This window comes from Falco punctatus (assembly GCF_963210335.1).
Source record: "Falco punctatus genome assembly, chromosome: 3".
NCBI classification, from domain to species: domain Eukaryota; kingdom Metazoa; phylum Chordata; class Aves; order Falconiformes; family Falconidae; genus Falco; species Falco punctatus.
In genome coordinates, this window is record NC_137582.1 from 112922074 (window position 1) to 112946999 (window position 24926).

The window sequence follows — 24926 nt, forward strand, 5'->3', positions numbered from 1 at the left end:
TTTTTAATCTTCTTTGTCTATAGGATGAATCTAGTGATTGTAGTGATCTAAAAAAAAAAAAACGTTAGAAAGAAAACTGAAGCTTCAAACACTCTGTCTCTCTTTCTTCTGTCTTTGTCTCCTTGTATTATTTCTCTCCTTTGATTTTGAATGGAAAAGTAGCAAGTTACCTTTGTCTTAAAGGAAAAATACAAGATTTCTTAAGAGATCCCTTAGTTTGTCATGTTACCTTGCCTGTTAAAATCAAATTCATTTTGGTAGAGAGTTCTGTATTAATGATAACCCTACTGACCAGGCATTTAAGGCTGTATCTTTAGTGGCTGAAGTGGTAGGCAAATTAAATATAACTATTTGGTTTTGCTTCCAGTATGGCTGTTCCCTTCCTATATAAGGGCAGATAGAATTTTTACATAGTAAAGAAATAAAAGGCAGCAGGCATCTTTTAGTTTCCCCACTTCCATAATTTTAAAATTATCTTCACTGAGTTCTGGGGAAGACACTTCTATTAGGGAAGTAAACTTATTTCAATTCTGTCTGCTTAGCTACCCACGAGAGGGTAATAGGAGTACTCATATTGGATTTTTTCTTTAGGAGTCATGGCAAATGTGACACCTTGTCTTGCTATGGGGTTGTAGGGGGTTTTAACTATACCTTAATATAGGGGTTTACACCTGTGAGACAGGAGGATAATTACTGGAGTTCGTGGCCCAAGATTTCTCTCCCATAACTTTTAAACATCCAAAATTACCACCTCTAGTCAAATGGGAGCTGCTGATGTTCAGAGCATCTGAAAAGGTGGCCTAAAGTATCTGACACTCTGTCAGGATAAATAAAAAAGTTTCAGAGTAAGTAACCTCTAAAATAAGGTCTTAAAAGAGGAAATACAGACATAAGTTTAGTGGATGTAACTATATGTAAGGCATTGCTGTATTGTGCACTGAAGTATCCACTGTAATTTGACATGCCAATGTGTTAATGATCTATTTAATAGCAGATTTCTTTTTAAAACAAGTTCTAATCATGGACATCTCTTTTTATGTTGCTATTGTAATAATTTGCTGCTTGATAATGTTTAGGATCATGTTTTCGACACGTCTTCAAAAATGGGTCAGTAATGATTGCAGATGTACTGAAAAGCGTCAGGCAGAGCCACCTGCAGATCCTGTGGACAGAAGCGTTAATGTTTGGGTAAATAGCTTTTCTCTTGATTGTCCAGTTAATGTCCTTCTAAATTGCAGATTGAAATTAGGTTCTGTAATGTTGTAAAAGTGTGCTTTGCAGTTTTAAAATGCCAGATTTAATCTGGGAATGCTCTGCTTTTCAGTTGAATATGTGGCCAACAAGGTTACTTACTGTACAAACTAAGTCTAGATTAACAAAAAAAAGACTGTCATAGCCTTTTTTACACTAAAGGGCTCTTTTGTTCATCCCTCTAAAATATCTGCATACCTCCTCACTGCAGAGTCTGTAGAAACCTTAAATACTTTAACTAGGGCAGCTAAAATATTTCTTTCGTTTTCTAGTATATTCTCTATAACCTATGCAAGTTGTGCTCGCCACTAGTCGTGGAAATTTCAGCTGACAGCTGTGACCCTACATTGTTTATTACAGCATCCGAGTACGCAAAGAGTTGATTGGTTGAACTGCATTTAATTTTTTCAGGAAACACTGTACGGTGTCTGTGTCAGAGCATGATTTTGATGGATTGGAATTGTCAGAGTAAGTCTGAAATATAAAAGATTACTGAAAGAAAAAAGGTTACCAAACTAAAACCAGTTCCCTCACTGGGTACCGTACACATCTTAGAGAGAAACAGTTTTCATTACTGTTGCATGTGGTTAAATTGGACAGATAATGAAAGCAGGGCTTGTGTGTACAGATGCTGCTGGAAGCCCTGAACGAGAGGGAGATGCCAACAGGTACAGAGGGACTTGGAGGGTGGAGGCAGCTGGATTGTAACGGAGTCCTAAATGAATTTGAGAGCTGATTAAGAAGGAGTTGGAGATCAGAGAAGGAAAGAGTGAATTGAGACACTTAGTTTCTAAGTCAAGCAGGGATTCAGATGAGAGGGTTTCATGAAGTTTTGGCTTACTAGAACAAACAGCAGCCTCATTAAACAGAAGAGATTAGAAGTTATTGAAAAGAAAAATCCCTTTAATCTGTTAGATTTTTACAAAATAACATGCCATCTTCATACAATACTTGTACAAATATTAGAAAGACTTAAGCTTTCAACAGTTAAACTTCTTCACATTCCCCTGATGATGATAAGCTGTATTCTTACCATTTTGTGGTTGGGGCAAGCGAGGTGGTGATTGGTAAGATAATAATTTGATCAAATGCGGTGCACTTGCATCTTGTGTTTACTTTGTGAAGGTCTCTGTGTTCCTGTGAGACATGAACAATCTTCTACTAAAGCTGTTGTGGAACTGGAGGTTAATAGGTCTCTAGAGCATCCACATTTTATGATGATACAGGTGACTACTATAATGCAAAGTGTCACCTTGCCAGATAGCTAAACATCACAATAAGCTTGATGGTAGCAAACTGAGGTGGGACAGAAGCTGATTTGGACTCAGTGTTCAGTGTTTTAAGAAGATAAATCTAAAAATTCTTCAACGGTAGAGGAAGCCTTATACTATCTCTCTGCTAAAACCCTTTCTTAATAAATGCAGGATGTTAAATTGATGCTAGATATGATTGCATTGCACTGTTACACAGTCAGCCAGCTAAATAGGAACAGGAGAGCTAGACAATACTTAGTCATAAAATGGTGTTTTGCCCATGATGTTATCAGTAAGAAAATTCATACTATTGCAAAGATGCAAATGATGGCTTAATTATACACTCCTACTACCATAAGATGCTTTTAGATCTTTCCCTCAGACTCATGTACTGTGCTAATTAAGAGTAATCCAACTGGAGGATCCCAGAGCAATGCTTCTGCATATTTTTTCCAGCTTATGCTGGAGCTCTTATGTTCTTTTCTTAAATAATTAATGATCATTACTGCCTGCTGTGCTGTGGATATGTGCTAGTGATCTCAGATCCCAGCATATTTGCACCATTCCTGTTCCTGTCAGCAGCTTGGTTTTGCTCTTTGCAGAGGCTTTCATGTTAAGACCTTCATTAACTGGCAGTGGGGTGTGGATTTCAGTGGCACTGGGCTTTCATGTCAGTAAGTTGCAAGCTGGTCGTTACTGTGACTCTTTTTATGCAGTTAAATACAGAGTAAAAAAAACAGGTGCATTTTAGTAAATGACACTTAGTACACAAAGCATTTTTATCTTCCGGGGTTTTATACATGCCTCGCTGGCCCCACCGGTGGGTGCGCTGGGTGAGCAGTGTTGCTGTTAAGCCCGGTGGGAAACCGAGCTGCAGGTCCTGATGGAGCAGGAGCGGTGAACCTTCCATGGCTTCTGTCTATTACAATTTGATAATTTTTTTTTTAAACTTGTAATGTTTTAAATGAATTTCTCTGTGTTCACTGCGGGTTTACTCTGCTCCAGCCTGTCTAGGGGGAGGATTACATTATTTTGGAGTGCTTGCATGGCCAGGTGAGTGCCCATTCTGGGGGGCTCTCAGAAGACGGGCTTCCCTGGGTTTGCGGATTTGGCTTAAATTGCGCTGGCGGGGGTGGTGCAGCGCCTCGGCGCGCCCAGCAGAGCAGCCCGCTGCCGCGGCGCCGCCGGGGCTGCCCGGGGTGTCGGGGGGGGCTGCCCGGGTGCCGGGCGGGTTGCTCCGCCGCCCGCTGCGGTCGGGGGATCCGCGAGGGGGCGAGCGGGGGCGGGCTCCCTCCCGCGGGGGCGGGGTCCCTCCCGCGGGGCCGCCCCTGCCCCGCCTCTCGGCGCCGCGCCCCGCCCCGCCCCTTCCTCCCGGCCGGCCGGCGGGAGGTGCCCGCGGGCCGCCGCTGCCCTGGGCGCCGGGACCGGCGCGTCCCTCCCCCGGCGCCGCCCAGGCACCGCCCTCCCCCCGCCCCAGGCTGCCGCGGTGAGTCACGGCGGAGGAGGCGGCCGCTCGGCTCGGCTCGGATCGACTCGCCCGCCCGCGCCGCAGGACCGCCGGGGCCGGCGCGGCCCCGCAGGCAGGTGAGCGCGGCCGCCCTTTGTGCGCGGCGCCCGGCCGGGAACAAAGGCGCTCGCCGGACCGCGTCGCCGCCGGCCGCGGGCCTCTCTTCGGCCGCCCCGCCGGGGCCGGCGGCCGCTCCCGCGCCCCCCTGCGCGGCCCGGCGGCGGAGCTCGCCCGGGCGCCGCGGCCCCAGCCCCCGGTGGGCGCCGCCAGGCCGCGGCCCGGCCGCGCAGGTACCGCCGGCGCCTCGGCGGCCCCCGGCATCATCCCCGCCTCGCGGCGGCGGGTCCCTGCCAGCCATGGCCGCGCTCAAGCGGCAGGTGAGGGCGCTGCCCCGCGAACGGCGCGGTGCCCGGCGGCTCCCCCGGGAGCGGCGCGCCTGGCGGCTGCGGGGGCGGCCCGGGGCGGCGGCACCCGGCGCTGTCAGGAGGGCGGGGGGTGGCAGCGCCTCGTGGGCCGGGGCCGCACCGGCGCGGTGCGAGGGCTCCTCTCCGGTGAGGGGGGGGTGCTGGCTGTGCCGTGTCTCCAGGTGCGCGGCATCAGCGGGCGTTTGCCTTCTGGGGAAGAGAAGACTTTGCTCTGCTGTGTGTCATCTCTGATTTGACCATCCCTTGGCTTGGCACACCGAACAGAACAAGCTTTGATGCTCTGCGAGATGAGAGCAAGATATTCTGCAGATGTGGTGGTTTAAAAAAACCCTACCAAACTCCCAACAAAAAAAAAAACAGGCAGAGGAGGCAATGTAGGTGTGCCTGTTCGGTGTTCCGATTCGAGTTGGCGCTAGTGTGGCGATAGGCCATGCCTACTGGGTGTTTTAAGAACGTAATTTTAAAATACATTTGAAAAATCAAAATTTGATGCTTAGTTTTGGTTGGCTGCTGAACTTGTAAGCTGCCAGCTACTTTGCCTTTGGTATTTTTGGAGCTCATCTATGATGGGAGGTAGCGTGCTGAAGGAGAAACACTACATAAGTGGTGATAAGAGGCTAAGCTGCGTACTTCAGGGGGTTTATTTTGAATGTATGGGTATTCAAGGTGAGGAGTATGGCTACAGAAAACGGTGCGCTACTACTTTTTTAAATGCAGGCTCATTTTCTTACCGATCTAAAAGCTGCTGTTTGCCTTGACGAACAGATTCAGCTGGAAAATGGTGGCAGGTGTACTTCAGGTACATGGCAGTTGCTTCACTTTGCCATTGCCTGAAAAAGCATCATCTCCTTCTCCATTTCCAGCATCTTGGCAGAAATTGGCAGCTGCTTCAGTGTAATTTAGAATCATTGGTAAATGGATTTGTGTGCTCTCTAGTTAGGTGGTACATGTTAGACAGTGTAAATCTACAAGGAAGCCAGTAAGATTGAAGAAATGCAAGAGCAACGGCCATTTTCAATGAGTTAACTGAAAATTGGTTGGCTGAAGTTTTATGGCTTACCCAAAATTGCTTCAAAGAAGTAGTTCTCTTTTAGTTCATTTTAAGCATTGCAACAGAGGTTATGAAAAGTTGTATAGAACATAAAAGTGCTTTCAGGATTCTTTTTGACATCCAAGTGGGAAGATTGTGAAATCTTCACCAGGAAGATTGTCCCATAGCCTGATAGGAGTCGTCGTAATAAATACGGATCAGATACACCGCAGTTGTCGCTTGCCAGCATGAATTGCGTAGAGGAGTTGTGGGTACTGCACATCGGTGTAGGTGTGGGGAAAGAGGGCTGCTTGCTCACCACATGAATTGGAGCCCCTGCCTGTTGTCTTAACAAGAGTTAGTCACACATTTCACTGGGTATGTAACATCATAATGTTAAGTATTAGGTCTGCACAGAAATCAAGTTCTGAGTCCCAGTTCTGTGGGAGGTCTGTAGTTGGACCAGTTTCTGCTCTCTTCCATCCTCTGCCATTTCCCTCCTTCCCCCATCCTGGGTCTTAGATCACTTTGCAAGAGGAGAGAGAGGTTTCCTGAACAACTTGTGTTATATTCTAAACAGAAGCCAAATTTTGTTATAACCTGAATTTTGTTATTGCAAATATCGACTGTGTTATACACGCCTATTGCTAAAAATTAAAAATCATCCTGCAGTTGCGTGCAGGCAAATAAAAACTAATGTCTGCATGTGTTTGGTATGGTGCCGCTCATGTCAAAGGTTGATGCTTTGCCTAGAAAACAACTTGTGTGAAGTTGATGTATTTATGTTAGCTTGAGGTTTTTTCCTCTCCAGAGTATTTGTCATCTATCACAGTCATAACAGTTAGGATTTTTAGTAAGTATAGAAATTCATAAGTTTGTTGTTGACTGCAAAGCATGCCTCCTGAGCATCTGACCTAATTTTAAGTGTCAAACACGCACCCAAGTCCTGTGCGTACAGAGAGGCTTTTGGAGGCTGCTGTTGAATATGCGTGGGGAAACTTTCAGCAATTTTTTCCAAAAAAGGAGAATTAGGTATCTTCAGAAATATTTCTATATGTGCAGATGCAAAACTGCATTTCTTGTTATTAGAAGCTGTCAGCAGATTGGATTTGCTGCTGAAATAGAAACAAGGACAGTAGCAGCTGTTACAGCTGTACCATACCTTTGTGTACATCACACAGAAGTCATTGAACCTGATTTGAACCTGTTAATGTTAATAGTAAAATTTTAATCTTAATAAATACGCCAATTGTTTATGTTCTGGGAGCTGACATAAGTATTACATCTAGAAGCTGATTATAATTCAGTCTTCAGATAGTGAGAGTAAAGCACTTCTGCTGTTTCGAAATGTGTTAATAGTCATGAGGGTAAAGCTGGTCAATCACGTTCTCTATTTAAACTGTCAGCACGGTACTTCTGGAGCAGTATGGTAGGATATTCAGCCAAGAATAAACCTTCATTTGTAATAAGAAGAATGTTTAAAAATCATAGAGTTTGATAGTTTTCACTGAGCCCTCTTTAAACTTGGTCCTCTATGTTTTTCTGATAGACTAACTGAAATCCATCATGTCTTGTAAGGTTCTGTCTGAAAGTATATGTATGTAAGTATTTTTGATAATTTTTTTTTTTGTCTTTGGTGTTAAACCATATAACCAGAAACTGTACATAATTTGAATTCATAATGCCTTTAAAAAATTTCTTTTAAAATAACTCTGCATCACAGGTATTAGATTTTTTTGGTGGGCCTTTTTTTTTTTTTGTTTGGAGTTCTGTTTTGCTGGAAAAGTAATAGTATCCATTAGTTTAATTCCAGTAAAGCTATTGCAGGTATGTGAATAGTCCCAGAAAATGCTTGGTTTGATGCTGCTGTATGCCAAAGATGTCAATTATTGGCATGAAAACATTTTGTCACCTACTCCACATCCTAAGAAATGTTGGTAGTCTAATGGTCTTGCTTCTAAGTGCATGGGAGAAATGATACATAGATAGGTTTTAAATGTACTAAAAACTTAACAGCAAACTTAATTTCATTTAGAGAAAGACCAAAACGCTTTGTTTACTGTTATTGATGTGGTTGTATCTGTGAGAATGGATGAGACTTAAGTTCTTTTTCCCTTTAAAGAGACGTGGCCTGTCTGTGAACTTCGGTTGGCATAAGAAAGCGGACAGACCAGAATGAGCAAAACTATGGCGTGTTAGTAGGTGAGAAGAAGCCAAAGATCAGAAAAACAACCAAAAAAACATTAGTTGGTAATTGAATATGAGAATACTCATCTGACTCAGGGGCTTGTTTTCAGGCTCAGTGTTGGGGAAGCATATGTAACAAATGCTTAAAAAAATTAGGAAAGTTAATTTCTTACTTCTGCTCACTACTGGTGATTTGACAGAATGTTACAGTGGTTACGCGTGGTTTAAATGTCAGTTTGAATATGGGAAGCCTGGTTGTACTTCCTGCATTTTAGTAAGTATTTTGAAGGTTTAACAGAACGTGAGATCTGCCAAGCCTATTTTTTTCTTCTTAAAAAAATAATGTGGATACATAATAATTTCTAATGCTATTTTAAAAGCAACAGCACCTACCATCTCCCAGCCTAAAAAATCATACCTGGAGATAAACTGCCATGAAAAAAAAAACCTAAAAATTTCAGCTTCTTGCATTGTTGGAATTCCTGTGACTGACTAAATTAGCTACTGATTGGGGAACAGAAGCAGAGCCAGTAGATTTGTACGACTATTACACTTGTCTTAGGATGTTCCATTTTGTTTCCTGCAAATATGTAGAACAAAAACTTACTTGATTTTTCAGAAAGTCAATTTTGTCCGTGTTAGGAAGGTAAGTAACAAATATGGAAGCAACTTAAGTAATCATCTCTTGTTTATGACCATGACCAAGCTCTGAAACTTCCTGACTCAGTTTATCCTTCTATAAAATTAGTTGACTGCTTCACAGGAATGTTAAGATGTTTAATTAAAGTGTAATTGTTTTGCCTCTGAACTCATCCAGCTCCTGATTCAGTGCACATTGAAGTCAGTGAGGAGCTTTTAATTAGTTTCATTGAACTTTAAGTAAGTGTAGTGTATGCCCACCCATGTCCACTTAAAGGAAATGTGACCTAAATTTTCGCAGCGGAGATTCTGTAAAGGAGCAGTGAAAATACTGAAACAGTGTAAGGGAAACTACTGATGGAAGGCTTTTGTAGCAGTGAGAAGCGCATAGTGCAGCTGCGGTCGTCTCTGGTGCCTGTTGTCATACTAACATAATGTTAATAGACTTTCCTAACTTTGCCTGTGCTGGATGTTATACAGAAAACTGAAATTGTCATTGTGCCCTGGCAGCTTGCACAATTGGGCAGTGGAGGCAATATCAGACTTCAAACAGTAACTGAATGTTTATGTGAAAATGATCAGCAATAACACACTTAAAATACAATTAACTTTAAGAGTTGATGCCAAATTGAGAAAAATACGAGCATTCACATCTGCTTAGCTGCTTTTTTTTCAGGAATGTCTGTAGATGCCAAATAATACTCATTTGTTTATGTGGAATTCATGAAAGGTTTTGCTTAACTTCAGAGGTCAGAAACATCAGGTTTTTTAAACGGAACTTTTGTCACTGAAAATTTGGTCAGTGCCTACAAGGGGAGTCAGCAAAATAAACCTTCCACAACTCACGTAAAACTGTTTGCAGCAGTTTTCTTAATGTTACACTGTCATGATTCTTAATTCATTACCTTTTACAAAATGTGTTTTAAACCTTAAATAAAATTCTGCACACATAATAGCGCGCATGAGGAAATACAGTTTTAGTACCTCATTTTTAATATGTCCATTTCATTGTTCTTTTCTTGGTAGCTGCAATTTTTGACATGATTGCTACAAGCCCGCTCCTTTTGTTGAGAAACTAAATATAATAAAGGTGTACTGTAATTGTGCTAATGGTTTGGGAAGTGCAAAATCTGTCTGCATCTTCAGTAATTCTCATTGCCCATTCTGCCTCGAACTGGTGGTTGTCACATGCAGTCCTGCTCATGGAAACTTTCTGAAGCAGTGTGGAATCTTACAGGAGTTTTAACTTGTAGAAGGATCAACCTTGTCTTGAGCATCGTTGATAATGGTCTATGGACTAACATCTTTTGCTATTATTGGTATATATTGGTGTTTGATTAATCAAAATTCATATTGTTGCATCTTTGTGATGCCTCTATTCTTAGGGGAGTGGGTGCCATTTATCCCGTAAATGTGCCAAATTTTACATATATAGGAGATCTTGAAAGAATGAGTTTTAAGTACTTCACAGATCAGCACTAGTGAAGTTAATAATCAGACTTGCCACACAATTCCACATACGGTTTCCCATGCAGCTCAGCTTGGTTGCCTTTAACATATGTGTATTGTAAGTCTTGTACTTCCACTTTTTCTCTGTACTCTGAGATTAATCGGTCCCAGCACCGACTGGGACTTGATATAACCCTTAAAAAAATCCTGTGGTCAGTAATTTTATTTCTGTCTAGCCCACGCGCGTGTGTGTACAGTAGTGCTAAAGGGAGATTTCTGCTGTCAAACCAGTGACCTTGTACAGGTTTTTTTGCAGTTCAAGGCTAATACAATTCAGGTAACACTCAAAGTCATGGCTGGGGAGGAAGGAAATTGCATCCTTTTTCCTGAGAATTAGGAAGTCCCATGAAAGCAAGATTTCTTTCCTTGTAATTCCACTTCACCAAAAAATGTGGAAAGCAAAATGCCTATGGTGAAATTGGTGCATAATTAGGAATTTGTTTTAAACTTGCGAATGTTACAAGTCCTCTGTCAAAATTTTTTCCTTCCTTCCTCTTCTCTCGATCAGATGTCTTTGCAGCATGGTATTGTTTAGTGAGCTAAAGAAGGTAACAAAAATCCTTTTTGTCTGCTTTTTGTTTTTAAGTAGTCCTTCAGAGAAGAGAGGAACTGGCATACTTTTGCACATATGATTAAAATAGCTATTTAGACCAGTTCATTAAACAGTATCAAGGAAAGTTCTCAAGGAGTATTATTTTGTGAAGGCCCTGGGAGTAGGGGTCTCTTGCCCATATTATCCTATAATATTAATGATGCTAACAGATCACTGGGGAGGCAAAGGTTTTGTGTGGTGATTACTGCAAAAAAGATGATCAATTAATCTATTCATATTAGACAAATAGCCATTAATTCTTAGTTCAACTTGCAGCAAGAGCTATTAATAAAATACATTTAAAAACAGCTTAAAAATTAAACCGTACATTGATTCAAAACTGAAACCACTTTGCTTTTTGCATTATGCGGAGTATCCATGAGGAAAGCAGCCCAGAAGATCAGGGGTTTGGGTGTGGTTTTTTTTGTTGTTCTTTGTTTTCTCTAAAGAGGCAAGATAAGTAGGTGTCATAAGGCATGTATTTATCACTTTGCACAGCAAACTTTATTGATGTATGAGGCCAGAACAGTATTTCATGTTGTTGTCCAATGGTTAGGCAATTTTGGTAGTCAAGAACTATTAATCTAAGAGTCTGGTCCTAACACTGTGCTTTGACACAGCATTGCAAAATACTAAAATGCTAAGTAGTCACCAACCTAATAACAGCTCACATTTTAATTGCTTTAAAAAAAATATCTAGTTAGCCATAATCTCTACTATAAAAGATCTGTAGGCATTTTCAGTCTGAAATGATGTTCGGATGTCAGTATAAATTTCAGGAAAGCATAGGTCACATTTTAAATTGAAAGCTAGCTCTAATAATCCTAGGCATCTGTAGAAAGATACTGTGTCGATGAGTACCAAAGAAATGCCCATAAACGTGTTGGTGCCTCGGTGCATGGAATAGTGAGAGAAGCCGTTCCGGGAGGCATTACTCACGATGTCTGGTTAAATATAACAATGCAGTGTGCTTGAGCTGCTGAGAAGTTGGTCACTAGACCACAGGCAACTGGACTCCAAATATGGTACTTTTGGGTTTTGGGGGCTTTTACTGCATGCTTGTAAATTGAAAATAAGTGTTATTGTTATTTTAACTGCTTACAGACACTTACTGGAATTTTGCCTGTTCCGATTTTGGGACTGTCTGTCATGCTTTAGGATTAACAGTGTCATTTTCCTTTTTGTGGAAGTTGACCGAGGCATCACATTTTTGCACTAGGCATAAGTTCAATTTCCAAATGGTTTAATTAAAAAAAAAAAAATCTGAATACAGATACAGTTTTCATGAAACTGGTTGGAAGCATACCAAGCACTGAAGTGCTTGTCCATTAGCAGAGCTGGTAATTCTGCATGTGTGCTTATTCGTGCCTATTTCTGTTTCCTGTTCCATTTCAAGCCACTTGAGAACAACTGGAGAAGGTTGAAAAAACATCCTGCACCTTGGGCATACACAACTACTTGCATCGGTGTTGACATTGTACTCCGTTGTGTAGGCATGGTAGGCTTATTTTAGGTTCGTTACGAAGACCAAACCAATTTCTTGCTTCTACAGTCAACTCATTCTTAATCAGTGTTTATGCTTCGTGAGTGTAGCGTGTTTATCTCCTGTGTATTAAGTTATCTTTTAGCCTGTTGAGTGTAGTTTCTGTGATATAAATGGCAACCTTCAGTAAACCCCAGTTTTAATGCTAATGATCTATAAGTCTTCAGAGGATCGCGAGTCTGGCGTTACCACTTCTTACAGAGCTTCTCAGAAAACGTGACTTTGGTCATAAAGCTGATTGACATGACAAGAAAATGAAGTGACCACAATTAATGGTCTCGATCTTCCTTTTACGTGTTTGTGTATTGGCCTTGGTTCAGTTTCTGTGATGATCATAGAACAGACATGCTGCAGGAGGCTGTCAGTGTCAGTAATTAGTAGTCCAAAAATATGATACTGCATAGGTGGAGGTGTTAATATGGGTACATATTTATACGACGTGTGCAGCATGCCTACCATGTAAAATGGGATAGGTACATTGGAAATAATTTTTTGATTCTTGTAGACAGTTGTTGAAATGTTTACCTGTTACTGGTGCTCCTTTTTTTCCACTGGTTTATCATTCAAATTAAAAACAAACTTTGAAAATAAGCTGATTTCCTAAGAGCAAGAAAGGCATCTCAAGTTTGTTATATCTATGTGCTGGAAACTTCACTTTCTGTTTCTGAAAAGGTAGATTATTTACAAAGATATCCACAGAAGGCATTACCATACAGTTTTGTTTTGATGATGTATGCGTAACACTTTTTTTTTACAGCAGTAATTCTGTTGTGTGGGATACCTGGCAATTAAAATCATTGGCTATCTGTCATTAGTGCCTAATTTCCTGTCTAGGAGATTTGTAGCTTTGTTATAAATAGGGAAGAGGTGTGTGACCACTGCTACAGCAAGAGCAGCGCCTGTCAGTCCAGCTGTTGAAGACCATCTTGAGTGAAGTATTGTAATTTTCTTTGAGAATTGTTTCTTGGACTGGGATAGAGTTTCTGTATAAACTGCTGTAGCTGAGTGTTGTTACTTTTTCAGAATTTTTGACAGTTTTGTCTTTGAAGTGTGAATACCTTAGTGAAATGCAAGTCTTTTTTTAAGGTTTTGTTGCTGTTACACATCTGATTTCAGAGGCTTCAAGTTGACTGACGTGAACTACCTAAAAAGCTGTGCTGCCTCTTCTCACTGTATGAGACATGGCAGATGTCTTCTCTTTGAGAGATTGCTGCTGTAGTATGGAGAAAAAAAAATAATCATCTGGTTTGTATGTGTCTGAAGGCCAGGAGGCAAGCATAAACTTCATAAAAATTGTGATTATAATGGTAGAGGGTTTATTTTTTTTCCAGTTAGCTGGAACATTGATGTAAGAACTGTTTTATTATATTGGGAAGCTTTTCTGAATGCACTTCATTACTACTTTTGAAGTCCTTTTGAAGCTCTGAAAGGTGTTCCAGCACTGGGGAGAAAAAAAAACCCCTACTTTATAGATTTTTCATATCTAAATGACAGTGTTTGGGGCTGTTTCCTGTCCCTCTTCAAGAGGAAGAGGACGGTACTGTTTTGTTAAAAACTTCTGTCTAACATTTAAGAGATGTGAACCTACCACTGGAGTTCCAACTGTAAATTGACCAAATTCAGATTCAAAAGTCAGCTAAAAGAGAACACTGAACATAGAAACAACTGGAGGGGGGGGGGGAAGTATTAAATATTTCAACTCCTACTGTTCACCTATAAATAGGTAGCTGTTATGAATTCTTCATTGTTGTATCCCTCTGGAGATGGGAATTAATCCAATCTCCAGCTGCCTGTGACTGAAGGTCACAAGTTAGACTGAATTAGAGAAAAACTTGTAGCAGGATTTTGCGGACTCTGGGTCCTGACTTCAGGTTTCAGGCTCCGTCTTGGAAGGTTTGTAGGGCTCTAGCTGTTCTCCGTAAAATGTCATTGGAAAATTAACAAGGCTTAAAGGTGCAGCATCCCCTTGCACTTAAAACTTCCCAGTATGACTGTGTTTTCACCACTGAAGTACTCGGTAGTGTAACTGTGGAGGCTAATAGCTTAACCTCGTATAATGATGCCATGGAGTTTCTTCATGCTGGCTGTTAACTCCATTTGTGTAGTGCAAAGGAAACCTGCAGCGGTTGGTTTTATTCATTGTAACTCCTTATCTGAGCTTTTATAATCCTATCCCATTAATTGAGGTTTTTAGCTGCCTTGAACAGAACCAGCCAGACTCAAGAAAAAAAAAAAAAAAATTGTAGCTGAACTAACTCCTGTTGATTTCTTTTGGCTGTAACTGGAAATGATACAAGATATTAAAGAGGTAGTCAGCTGTGACTTAAATTTAAGGAGCTTGATAGATGGCCACTTAAGTACCCTGATTTATTGAGGCTGAATATGTAAAATATTACATTTGCTGGCAGCTTACTGCCTTTTTCTGCCTTTTTCTCCCCGCTCCCCCCCCCCCAATTTAGGCTGTACAAATTGCTCAGTTTCAGGTTGTTTTTTCCTATACCAGTAAAATGTGGAATTTAAGCATTATAGAAGACTACAGTATTGGGGAGAATATGTATGTAATCTGAAGGAACGAAAGCTCGTGTTGTTTTCTCATTGCATTAAATAAGCATGTCTTTAAAATTAAATGGCATGCTTAAGTAGTTTGCCTTATGCAAAATTCATAAACATACCGATTTTTAGTGTGGTTTTTTCTTTTTCTGTTGGGATATGTAATATTTTGGGGGTTTGTGTGTGTGGTTTGTTGTTTGGGGTTGTTTTGTTGGTGTGGGGGTTTTTTGGTTTTTTGTTTATAAAGGAATGATGGGGGGTGTCAGTAATTTAGAAGTTCTTTATTAGGAGCCCATCTGTGGCATTGTCCAGTGGAGAAGCCCTTCCAGGTTTTGAATTCCTAAGAGTATAGGCGGAAGTGAGGGAAAATACAGTGACAAATCTGTAATTTTCAGTTGCTGTGAGTTGGAATCCTCCTCTACGGAAAGCATTCAGTCAGCACACTTCTTGCTGGTGAGCTTGAGTTTGCTTGGAAGCTGTTCCATCTGTTTGTAGAACAGACCAGTTAAGCTGAGTTTGTGTGCAGATTTCTCCTGTCCACATTTATTTTTTTTAAAGTGAAAACACGGTAGCTGATATTCTAAACTTAGTTAGGAAAAAGGGGGAGGCTAACTGCAAAGACAGTATTTTTTCATTACATGCTGTTGTGTCCAGGGTTAGTAGCTGAACAGAAAGCTGGTACAGTCTTTTGGTTAGTTTTTGGGAAGGATTATACTGTATTGTCTGTCATTATGAACTTTTCAGGACAAGTAACAGTGTGGAGAGGTAGGGGCAGCATTTCTTAACGCTACCAGAAAAGTTAAAAATACTTAATCCCCTTCTGCTTCGGTAACATACTTGTAAAGTAGCCCAGCTTCCTCAGTGCAGATGTACCTACACCTTCTGGTTCCAAACCCACGTCCCGTTTACTCTCATCTCTTAACTTACTGCCTTGCTAGAAAGTGTAACCTCCATCTGTGGTGTTTTGCATGAAGGTGATGCTGAAACTGGCTTTTGCCGAGGGGACGGGAGTGCACATACTCTCTCCGCAGCCAGAGATGGGTTTGGTAGCAGACAGACAGGCATCAGAAGGGGGATGTCAGGCGTGCTGGACTCTGCCCAGTCCACATGTTGGGCCTTGCAAAGCAGAAGGCATTCCTGTGATCCTCACCCAGCCCTTCTGCAGGCAGCAGGGGAGCCAAGTGCTGTTGAACATTGAACTGAACAGGACAGCTTCGCCGTTTCTTTACTGACCGGCCTTGTTTACTGCTTGGAAAGGGAGGGAATGTTTTCTAAACTCAAATTTTATTGCTTTGGCAAAACTGGGCTGGCAGTTTTGGCTGTCACGTATAGATCTTTCTCATTTATTATTCTGTCTTGTGAATCATATTAAAAATAAATGAGAACTAAATTTTATTCCCTATGCCTGCCAAACAAGAGAAAATAAGGTGACCCAATTATGTCCATTTGCACTGTGGTGGATGCAGCAGGATGAGCGTGTAGAGTTTAGTCTTTTAACACAGTTTATTGAAGTATGTAGTCATTCCAGGCTGAAGCTACAGCTTCCAAAATGCACAGGTTAGTCTTTTTTGCAAGAAAGGAATCGAGTAATGGCACTGGAGAGCAGAACCATGCCGAGCTGGAGGATAGGTAAGGTATTGGCAGCCCACACCTTCCTGTTGGCTTTGCACATCTGCCTCACCCCTACCTGGAGAGACCAGTTCCAGGCTGGATACAACAGTGCATTCTGTACGGCTTCATCAGCCTGTGGCATCTCTTCCTTTCCTGCTAGTAATAGGATACAGTTGCCAGAGATTCAGCGGAGAGCCCAGTGTTTCTTCACTTGGGCCAGTAAGTACTAGTGAACGTGTACCTGGGCTTCTGAATAGCTTTGACTGTCCCTTTTGCATGAACAGCTTTGTAGGTGAGTTCTGTTAACGCTGTGGGGACTCCATCAGTCCACTCACAACGGTTCTTGTTCTTCTACCTCTCTGTTTGGCTTTTTGTGCTAAAAATACAGATTGAAATGTTATCTTTCAGGTTTCTCATATGCAATATATCTGGCAAGAACACATCAATAAATTCTGTGTTTTAACTATAAACAGTAGGTTCCATTAGCACTGTTGATAAAAGTTTGTGATGTATAGAATGTGCAAAATTTGTTTTTATCTTTGCTGATCAGCAGACCTGCCAGCATCCTACATTTGGCATGTTGCATCCTGATGCTGGTTCCGTTTCCTTATGCTGTTGTAATTCAGTGACATGTACCTCAAAAGTGTGTTTCTTTTCCACTAGTGTGCCTTACATTCTCGCTTAAAAACTCGACCTAGTGATGTTTGGGGAAGCAGCATGATCTCTTAAGTGACAGAACGTAAAGCTAAGACTTCAACCTTTATCCATCTCCCATACAGACGTCTCTGAACTTGTAAACATCGCTTCACTGCCTCTGAGTTTTTCTGTATGTCAGAAACCACTCACTCCTTGTAACCGTCTCTGACCCAAGTGTAAACCGTTGTAAGGAAGTAGAATTATTCGGGGCAGAAGGATATGGATGGATTGAAACTGGAGTCTTTGTGCTTAGGTTTTCATTTCATTTCCATGCTTTTATCTCTTCTTGCCCCAGTGGGCTTACATTCCCAGCCAGGATTTAAGAACCATTTTGAGTGTTAAGTTTGAGAAATGGGTTTGTGTTCTTGTATTCTAGTGACACCTAAGTTGGAGAGCGTTTGGGAGGTGGTTTTTTTCTCATACTCATGAGAGTACATAGTATGAATTAAGCTTTGATGGAATCTCATGACTGAATCTTGCTTTCCATGGTGGAAGTGCTGATTGGTGTGAGGAGCCCAAGCAGCTCTTGTAGTACCTGTGTGAGGGTAAGGTGATACAGACCTACCAGAGTTAATAGATTAAATTAAGCATATTTATAGTTACCATTAAAATTCCCCAAGTGCACCCAAATTGCAAATGACAATAGTGTACACGTTTGTTAAGACAGAGACAAAAAATTGGAGCCGAGCATGGGCAAAATAAACAATGTTCTGACCTTGCAGGAATAGAAGGTGAATATAGGTGAGAAAAGCAGCAGAATTCAGAGCTGGTAATTGCAACTGAGGCAAGGGATTTCCTGACCTGGAAAGTGCTTCAGGGGACGGATCATTGTGTGGCACACAGGTCTGTTGGGACTGTGAACATTGTGAGCAGAACTTGTGCTAGTAGTGATTCAGCTGTTCCTCAGCTGTCTTGCTAAACTCTTTCTCATACTTTGCACTTCTTCCCTCCCACCCCCAAAATACACAGTTGCAAAATATTTTTAGATCTTATTTCTTAGGGTTTGTTAGAAATGAATGTGGAAATGTTGATGTGTAGTTAAAGATGCTGGAAGCGTGAGCTGCTGTTTAGAACAGATAGGAACAAGTTGGTAAGAGAACCCTTGTGTGACTTCAGACTGGTCACTTGGCATTTAAGCCGTAGTTGGTTCTCATACTTTTAAGAAAAAGTAATGAACCTGATTTCATATATATTTTTTTAATATGTGTTTTATATACTGCAGTCAATTTTGGAGCCTTTAGCCGTAAAGGTGCTTGTTACTCAGAGGCTGTGCCCTATGGTGTAGCGGAGTACTCCTCAAGCTGTGGTGCACAAGCTTGATGTTCCACCCGTGTGTTTGTGGTGGTGATGAGGATGGTTCAGCTGGGCAGCCACATGGATTGCACCACGGCGGCATTTTTAGTTTCAGTGCTGCTGCTGACTTGTAGAGGGACTAGGCTTTTCCTTGCCTATGGTACAAGCGTTCTGGCTGGCCATGAAAATGTTTGGGGTTTTTTTTTTTGGTTCTCGGGTGAATTACTCTGAATTTATAGCATTAGGAAAGCATTTGATCTTTCTGGTTTTATTTATATTTTGTGTTAAATATAACAAATGTGTATATTACTGCCGTTTGCAATTTTGGGTGTGCATGGGGAATTTTAATGGTAACTATACATATGCTGTTACCATCAGAAGGACAGAAGTGCGCCTCAGGAGTGGTTACCTCCCATTCCCTAATCCTTTTCTTTAGGAAGGAGTTCACACAGTTGTGTGGTGAGTATTTGTACAGCGGTGGTGGTGGGGTGTCTTTGAAGTCTATAGAAATGAGAACAGCAATTAGTTACTGCAAATGGACCTGTTGTCAGTGCTGTAGATAATCTTTCTTGGGACCGCATTGCGTATTTAGAGGGCAAGAACAGTGGGAACTAATTAGCGAGGCAGGGCTTAAATAATCCTTTCAGAGCAGGCAATTTCTCTCCTCTAGAGAGGTGAAATGATTCTTTTAAGCCATTGATAAAGCTCAGCTGCTTCCAACACTTGTTAGTAAGAGAGGCTGTAGAGAACCTATGGGTGAAACTAGCGGGTATTTTGGATTCAGCATTTCTCTGATGAAGCTGGTGTATGGAACAGTTGAGTAGCTCTTGCTGCTCCTGCCTTATTTTCCAGCTATAATGACATCTGCATGGGCTGGTGAACAGCCATGAAAGAAATTGAATTAGTCTAGATCTGCCTTCACTTGTTCATGACAAAACCCCAAACAAACAAAAGAAGAGAGTATGTTTGGTACATTTAATTGGACTTGATTAACAAGTGGTGCATGTCTTCCCTAATCAGAAACTCTTAATTAAGTACAGCAGTTTATGCTATTTATTACATGATTCTAACTGCAATGCTGTCCTGAGCAGCAGGCACTTGCTGTTGCATTGCACATTACAGAGGGCTTGGACTGACTTCATTTGTGAGACTGAGCTGGTTGTCTTAGAGGCCAATGTGATGGATCAGAAGACTTATAAATTCTTACTGTGCCCTGATACCCAGTGTCAGTTGTAAAATATGTTCAGAAATATGTCACCAGCCTTACAAAAGTCTGTAACTGCTGGCTGTTGGTGACTGACCAGTGAGGTTGGTCTGAAAAATCCTGCGCAAAGGGTTTTCCAGCCCAGCTTCCAGCGCCAGTCTGTAATTGCTATATTCAGATAATATACGCATAGTTGAAAACAATAATTTTGGTCAAAATCAGCATGCTTTACATTTCTCCCTAGTTTTCCTCAAACCTTTGGTAAGCTATGCCTATTTGTAATATATTTTTTTTTCTTATGAGAAGAAATTACGTGTCGTGATGTTTATTGGTTCTTCCAGGGAGTCTGGTTTTATGCTGAAAGATTCTTAAAGAATGTGAAGCTTGAATGCATTCCATTCTCAAGTGATTGGGAATGTCGTTGGTATGGTCAGGGTGTAAATCTTGCAGATGAAGACTGGCTTGGCCTTTAAAAAACTTAGGCTTTAAATATAAAAAGGGTCTACAAACTCCAGACAAGCCTACAGCTTGATGAATTTTGGCTAGGCTGCATTCTAAAGCAGACTGCAATTCAAAGCATATCGAATAAAGGGTTTTTCTAGTTTTCAGCGTTGTATATTTCTGTAATGCCTTGCTTATTTGTTTTTACAGGGCAGTTTCCTCATACATTTTTTCCAGCCAGGGTCATTAATTGGAACTGAACACCTGGGTTATCTGATCTTCTGTGGTTTTTAGAAGCAGGTACGTTGGCAGGGAAATCTCTGATGTTTTCTTGGTTGGGGGTGGGGTGATATATGTGCCAAAAAGAACTGTAGGGTTAGGGAAATTCTGCTTAAGTAATGTTTCATTATGTATAGTATATTAATGTAGCTTTCTTGAGAAAGCAAAGTTAAGTACATTGATAAAAGAGTTTTTTCAGCCCTTCATTTATAAAGATGGATTGTGCTGTCTTCTGGGCACACAGACTAGCTTTGTAAGTGGTTTTGGAAATTTACTGATGTAATATATGCTGGTAGTATTGTCATCCTAAACCATGCCTAATAAAAGCTCTGTGTAACAGGAGCAGAGGTATTTTAAATTTTTTCATGCTGGGGTCTCAGTACTGTCTTAAGACTTTAGTCTTTCTACTTTGATGTCATAAAGTAGGAAAAGCTGTGGTGGCAGAGGCTGTCATCCGAAATAATTGTGCAGCGTATGAAGAGCAAAGTGCTGTTGCTCTGTTAGTCGTACTGTAACCCTCCTTTATACGTGGAATTTGATAGCTTTGAGCCCTATTGAGTGCTTTTTCACCCCCCCCCATGTCGCTTACTGTCTGAAGCATTCCCTGAATGGGCAGGCTTTAGTAAGTATCCTCCCTGTTAAGCAGGTACCTTCATGATAAATCCATCTTGGCTGAAGTTCACTTGAGCAGAACCAGGTTTAGATAACAATTTCCATTGCTCCTTTTCAAGGTCTGAAAAATCAGTAAACAACTAGAGGACTATTATGATGGAAAACAATTATTGATGACATGTATAGACAATAAATCTCTTCTGATATCTGATGCGTAGAGGAATGCTAAAATGTGGTCTTCCTAGCTGGCATGGGGAGCAGCCGTGGCATTTTCTTGGTGTTTGTGTATGGTGCCACCTATTGATATATATCCTATATAGTCGGTTCCATTTTTAAACAATAGGTGTGTTACCCCATTTCAGGTATTTTCTGTTGTGCTTTTTCTTTTCTAGATTGATTTCTTTGGCTGTTAGTACGGCACCTCCCTCTTAAAGTAACAATATTAAAAAAAAAAAAAGTATGTTTTAGTATAATATTAAGAACCAGTCACAACCTTTCAGACTTGCTTGGTATCTTGATAAACGTTCATTGTTTTATCAGTCTCTGAATATGCATAACTTAATGACTGTTGCTCGCAGACTTGCTTTGTTCATTGTCTTACTGTTGACATCACTTGTTAGCACTCAGTAAGTTGCTCTGTGGAGTACATGCTTAGTAGCATAATCCAATCTACTTAATTGAGTTGACACTAACAAAAATACAGGATCGTTTTATTTCCCCTTCAGAAAGCAGTTTGCTGATTATAGCAAAAAAATACGATCACCTTGCACAACTACAGGCTGCAAGTTTGCAAGCAGAACCCAAATGAGCATAATGGAGATCTTCCCACTGGAAACGTATTCAAGTAGGACTAGTGATGTATCTTTCTCCACTTTTTACTACAGTTACCTTCATGCTAAGTAGTGTGTGTGGTAAAGCCTAGCCCAGCAGCTGCTACTTAAGTTTGCATTACTTCTGACTCATGCAGGAGGGCCTAGGCATAATTTTAAACTGTTTCCACACCCAGATTACTTTCCCTTAAAAGTAATAATGAAAATGAAGTGATGGGAGAGGTTTGGTTATGACTACCGGAAAACATTACATGGAAAACAGTGCTTGAACCGGCTGTGATACAGACCTTCACTAAGCGTGCCTGTGTATGTAGTGTGTTCCCTTGGTTACTAAGGTTTCAGGAAAGCAGATTAGTAGCTTAGTATAGGACCAGACCCAGTTCTGTGAATGAAAACTAGTAGGAGACCTGTTCTGGAGTCACTTCACGGAGCTGTGCGTTGTGGAAGGGTGTCTGCTTACACCTCCACCCATAGATTCCGTAGCAGGGGTTAAGTTCCTGCAACAGGCAGTACTTCTAAGAAGTTAGTTTAATTTGTTCCACTGCTGTACTAGTGTATTATTTGAAGCACAACTATTTTCTAAATTCGAAGTTAAGGGTTTTACTATTGTTGACTTAATAAACATGCTCCAAGATAATTTCTAATGGCAGCTGCAGTGTATGTCTGAGCATTTTTTTTGTTTTGGTAAACACCCTATTGTGGAACTTAATTACCAGATACTCGGACAACAAAGTATAATCATGCTCTGTGCTATAGAATTTAGAGAGCATAGTCTGTTTATTCCATAATGTAATTATTTGCTATTAAGGTAGGAAAGCAAAACTACAGCTTTTAAATGATAGGAGAAAGGATGATAAACTCTGCTCCTTCCCTGCTCCTCTTAGCTCTTCTTTCTCTCCAAAACCATTTAATACGTTTTATTAACTTTTCCAAGAGTGCGGTGGCCTCTTTTATATGATGTAAAAAGAAAAGAGATAAGAGAAAGAATGAAGAGTTTATTTTGTTCAGCCACTGCAGGCTTTATGGCTGTTCACCCTGCATCCTGTTTTCATACTGGTTATGTTGATTTATGGGAAAAACCCAAAACCCCAGACTCTTCTGTCAGGGCAATTCTTTCATCTGTGTGTTAGAATTCTCTTTTTCTATTCCTGCAGTAATGTTACAACAGCTAATGAGCTAGTAGGGATGTGAACATCAGCCTCTTTGAATATTTGAGTTGCATATGTAAGGCCCAATTATCTGTTCAAATTTTTAAGGATTTCTCTGATGAAACATGGGATTCTTTATTCCCCCAGGCTATTACGTGGTCTGCCCATCGGTGAAAAATGAGGGGTTTGGAAATCAAACCTTTCCTATTACTCTTATTATACCCCATTACCTATTTTACTTTGTCTTTTTCTGATCTTACTTCTTCAGGAAATCCAGGAGCTGGCAGGAGGGGAATGAACCGTGAGGGCGTCCCCGGAAAGAGTCCGGAGGAGATGTATATTCAGCAGAAAGTGCGAGTCCTACTCATGCTGAGGAAGATGGGATCAAATGTAAGAGGCGCTGTCATAGCCGATATCTGTGGCTTTCCAGACAATTTTGTAGTAACTGGCATAGTGCTTACTGAGATGGGCAGGTGATGGTCTGGTTTTATCACTGAATTGCTTTAGCTGTCATTGATTTAACCATTATCTGCAGTTAAACAGAATTGATTATTTTTTTTTTTAATATTTATAAGGATTGCGATGCCTGAAACGAAATCTGAGCATCTCATCATTTCTCTATATATGTTAAAGTTTTTTTCATTATTGGAAAACCAGCAAAATAAAGGAGCTGTTTTGAGGGGACTTTGCATCCCTCCATGAACGCATGATGTACCAGTTTGCTGCTGTGTCCTTGCTGATGGTATAGTTTGCACAGATAACAGTTGATTAAACTGTTGAAGAGGAGAATAGAGGCAACTGTGAAGTTTCTTACTGGGAAGTGGGAGATAATATCTTCAGTCTTTCTTCATTTTCCTTTTTTGCTGACTGACTCTCTGTGCATTTCCAGCTGACTGCTAGTGAAGAGGAGTTCTTGCGCACATATGCAGGTGTAGTGAATAGCCAGCTTAGCCAGCTTCCTCAACACTCAATTGATCAGGGTGAGTACTACATTTGTTTGCCTTGGGTTTATTTAATCTGTGAGAACAGTCTCAGAAAATACCAAATTTAGGTTCCTGTATATTTGTCTAATAATATGCCGCGTACTTATACCCATCCTTCCATCTGGGATGTGCAAGTCATTGCCTGCTGTAATCTTTAGAGGAGGACTAGAGTGTATGTCGAACAGGTGGTTTTATTTTAAGAGGTAAAGTCAGTCTTGGCTACACCTGAGATTCATTAGGATTAAGAGCACTGTGAAACATTTTATTCTCCATGATAACTCAAAACACTGATGGCCAAGGTCCTGTAAACTAAATGCATGTATGTAGCTTCTACTCGATGTAATATATGACATAGAAACAAATTCTAACCTGATTGATTTTTTTGCTATAGGTGAAGTTAAAGTCAGGTATGCATAGGTCCCTGTAGTTCTGAGTGTGTTTTGCTGTATTCATTATGGATCCTCTCCATAAGTCAACTTTGATCTAAATTTTTATGTTTATTCTTAACCTGGACGTTGGTACCTAAAAAGGAACAAGACTGGGGGTGGCAAACACTTTCTTTGTAGGCTTCAAACTGGGAGTTTTGTAACAAAATAAAATGTCAAGTAGATGCAGATTTCTTGGGTACAAAAGCAATTTTTTACACGGATGATAATTTAGTTACTATAACTCTAGTTGCTTGATAACACTTCTCACAAAATAAAATGGAATAGTCTATCAACATATTTTGGTTTTCACATTTCCATGAATGTGGAAGTGCAATGTTGCTATTTCAGCAGAGAAGGAGGGAAAGTTTAGCAATAGGAGGAATTTGTTTCCCATTGCATTTCTTTAATTTGCACAATGTAATTAATTCTTGGACGGCGTAGTAGATAAGTAAGTTTACAAATCTGCTTTGGTTTGTTTAGATTTTCATTAAGGAGATGAAGTACCTGTTGCTTCTGCAAATCCTTTGCAGAAGTCTTGGTGAACAATTGTGTGGTGCTACTCTGTATCAACTAATCTCTTCTGAACCTGAATATTTCTGAATATTTTTTTTCTCCCCTTCACCGGCCTCATGCTGGATCACACCGACAATGTAGAATTTGGTACTGAAGGAAAATTGTTAGACTTGTATGCCAGAAGGTACTGAGTTGAGCAGAAATTCAATAGAGATCTAAGACATTTAGAAAACCATTAGAAACACAACCTGCACAAACTTGCTCTTCAGTTTTAAGCTTGTGCGTTCATTCCTCACATAGCTGGGGGTTGGTGGAGATGGATATACTTGTATGTATTGGCTCAGAGTACTTAAACTTTTCTGCCAGTACAAAGTGAAAATTTGCTGGTTTCTCATAAAAAAC

At 40.8% G+C, this 24926-nt stretch overlaps 1 protein-coding gene across 2 annotated transcripts in view; it reads left to right on the forward strand.

The window, feature by feature from the left end:
- Positions 1 to 3870: 3870 nt before the first annotated feature.
- CTNNBIP1 (catenin beta interacting protein 1) overlaps positions 3871 to 24926 on the forward strand; it is a 32561-nt gene continuing 11505 nt past the window's right edge. Inside the window, exons 1-4 of one of the 2 annotated variants that reach the window (XM_080380972.1) lie at positions 3871 to 4088; positions 19942 to 20031; positions 22869 to 22990; positions 23490 to 23580. In XM_080380972.1, coding sequence (XP_080237098.1) covers positions 22895 to 22990; positions 23490 to 23580 — 187 coding nt within the window. In that variant the 5' untranslated portion in view covers positions 3871 to 4088; positions 19942 to 20031; positions 22869 to 22894. The remainder of the gene's footprint in view (positions 4089 to 19941; positions 20032 to 22868; positions 22991 to 23489; positions 23581 to 24926) is intronic. The other variant, XM_080380973.1, reaches the window with a different exon arrangement.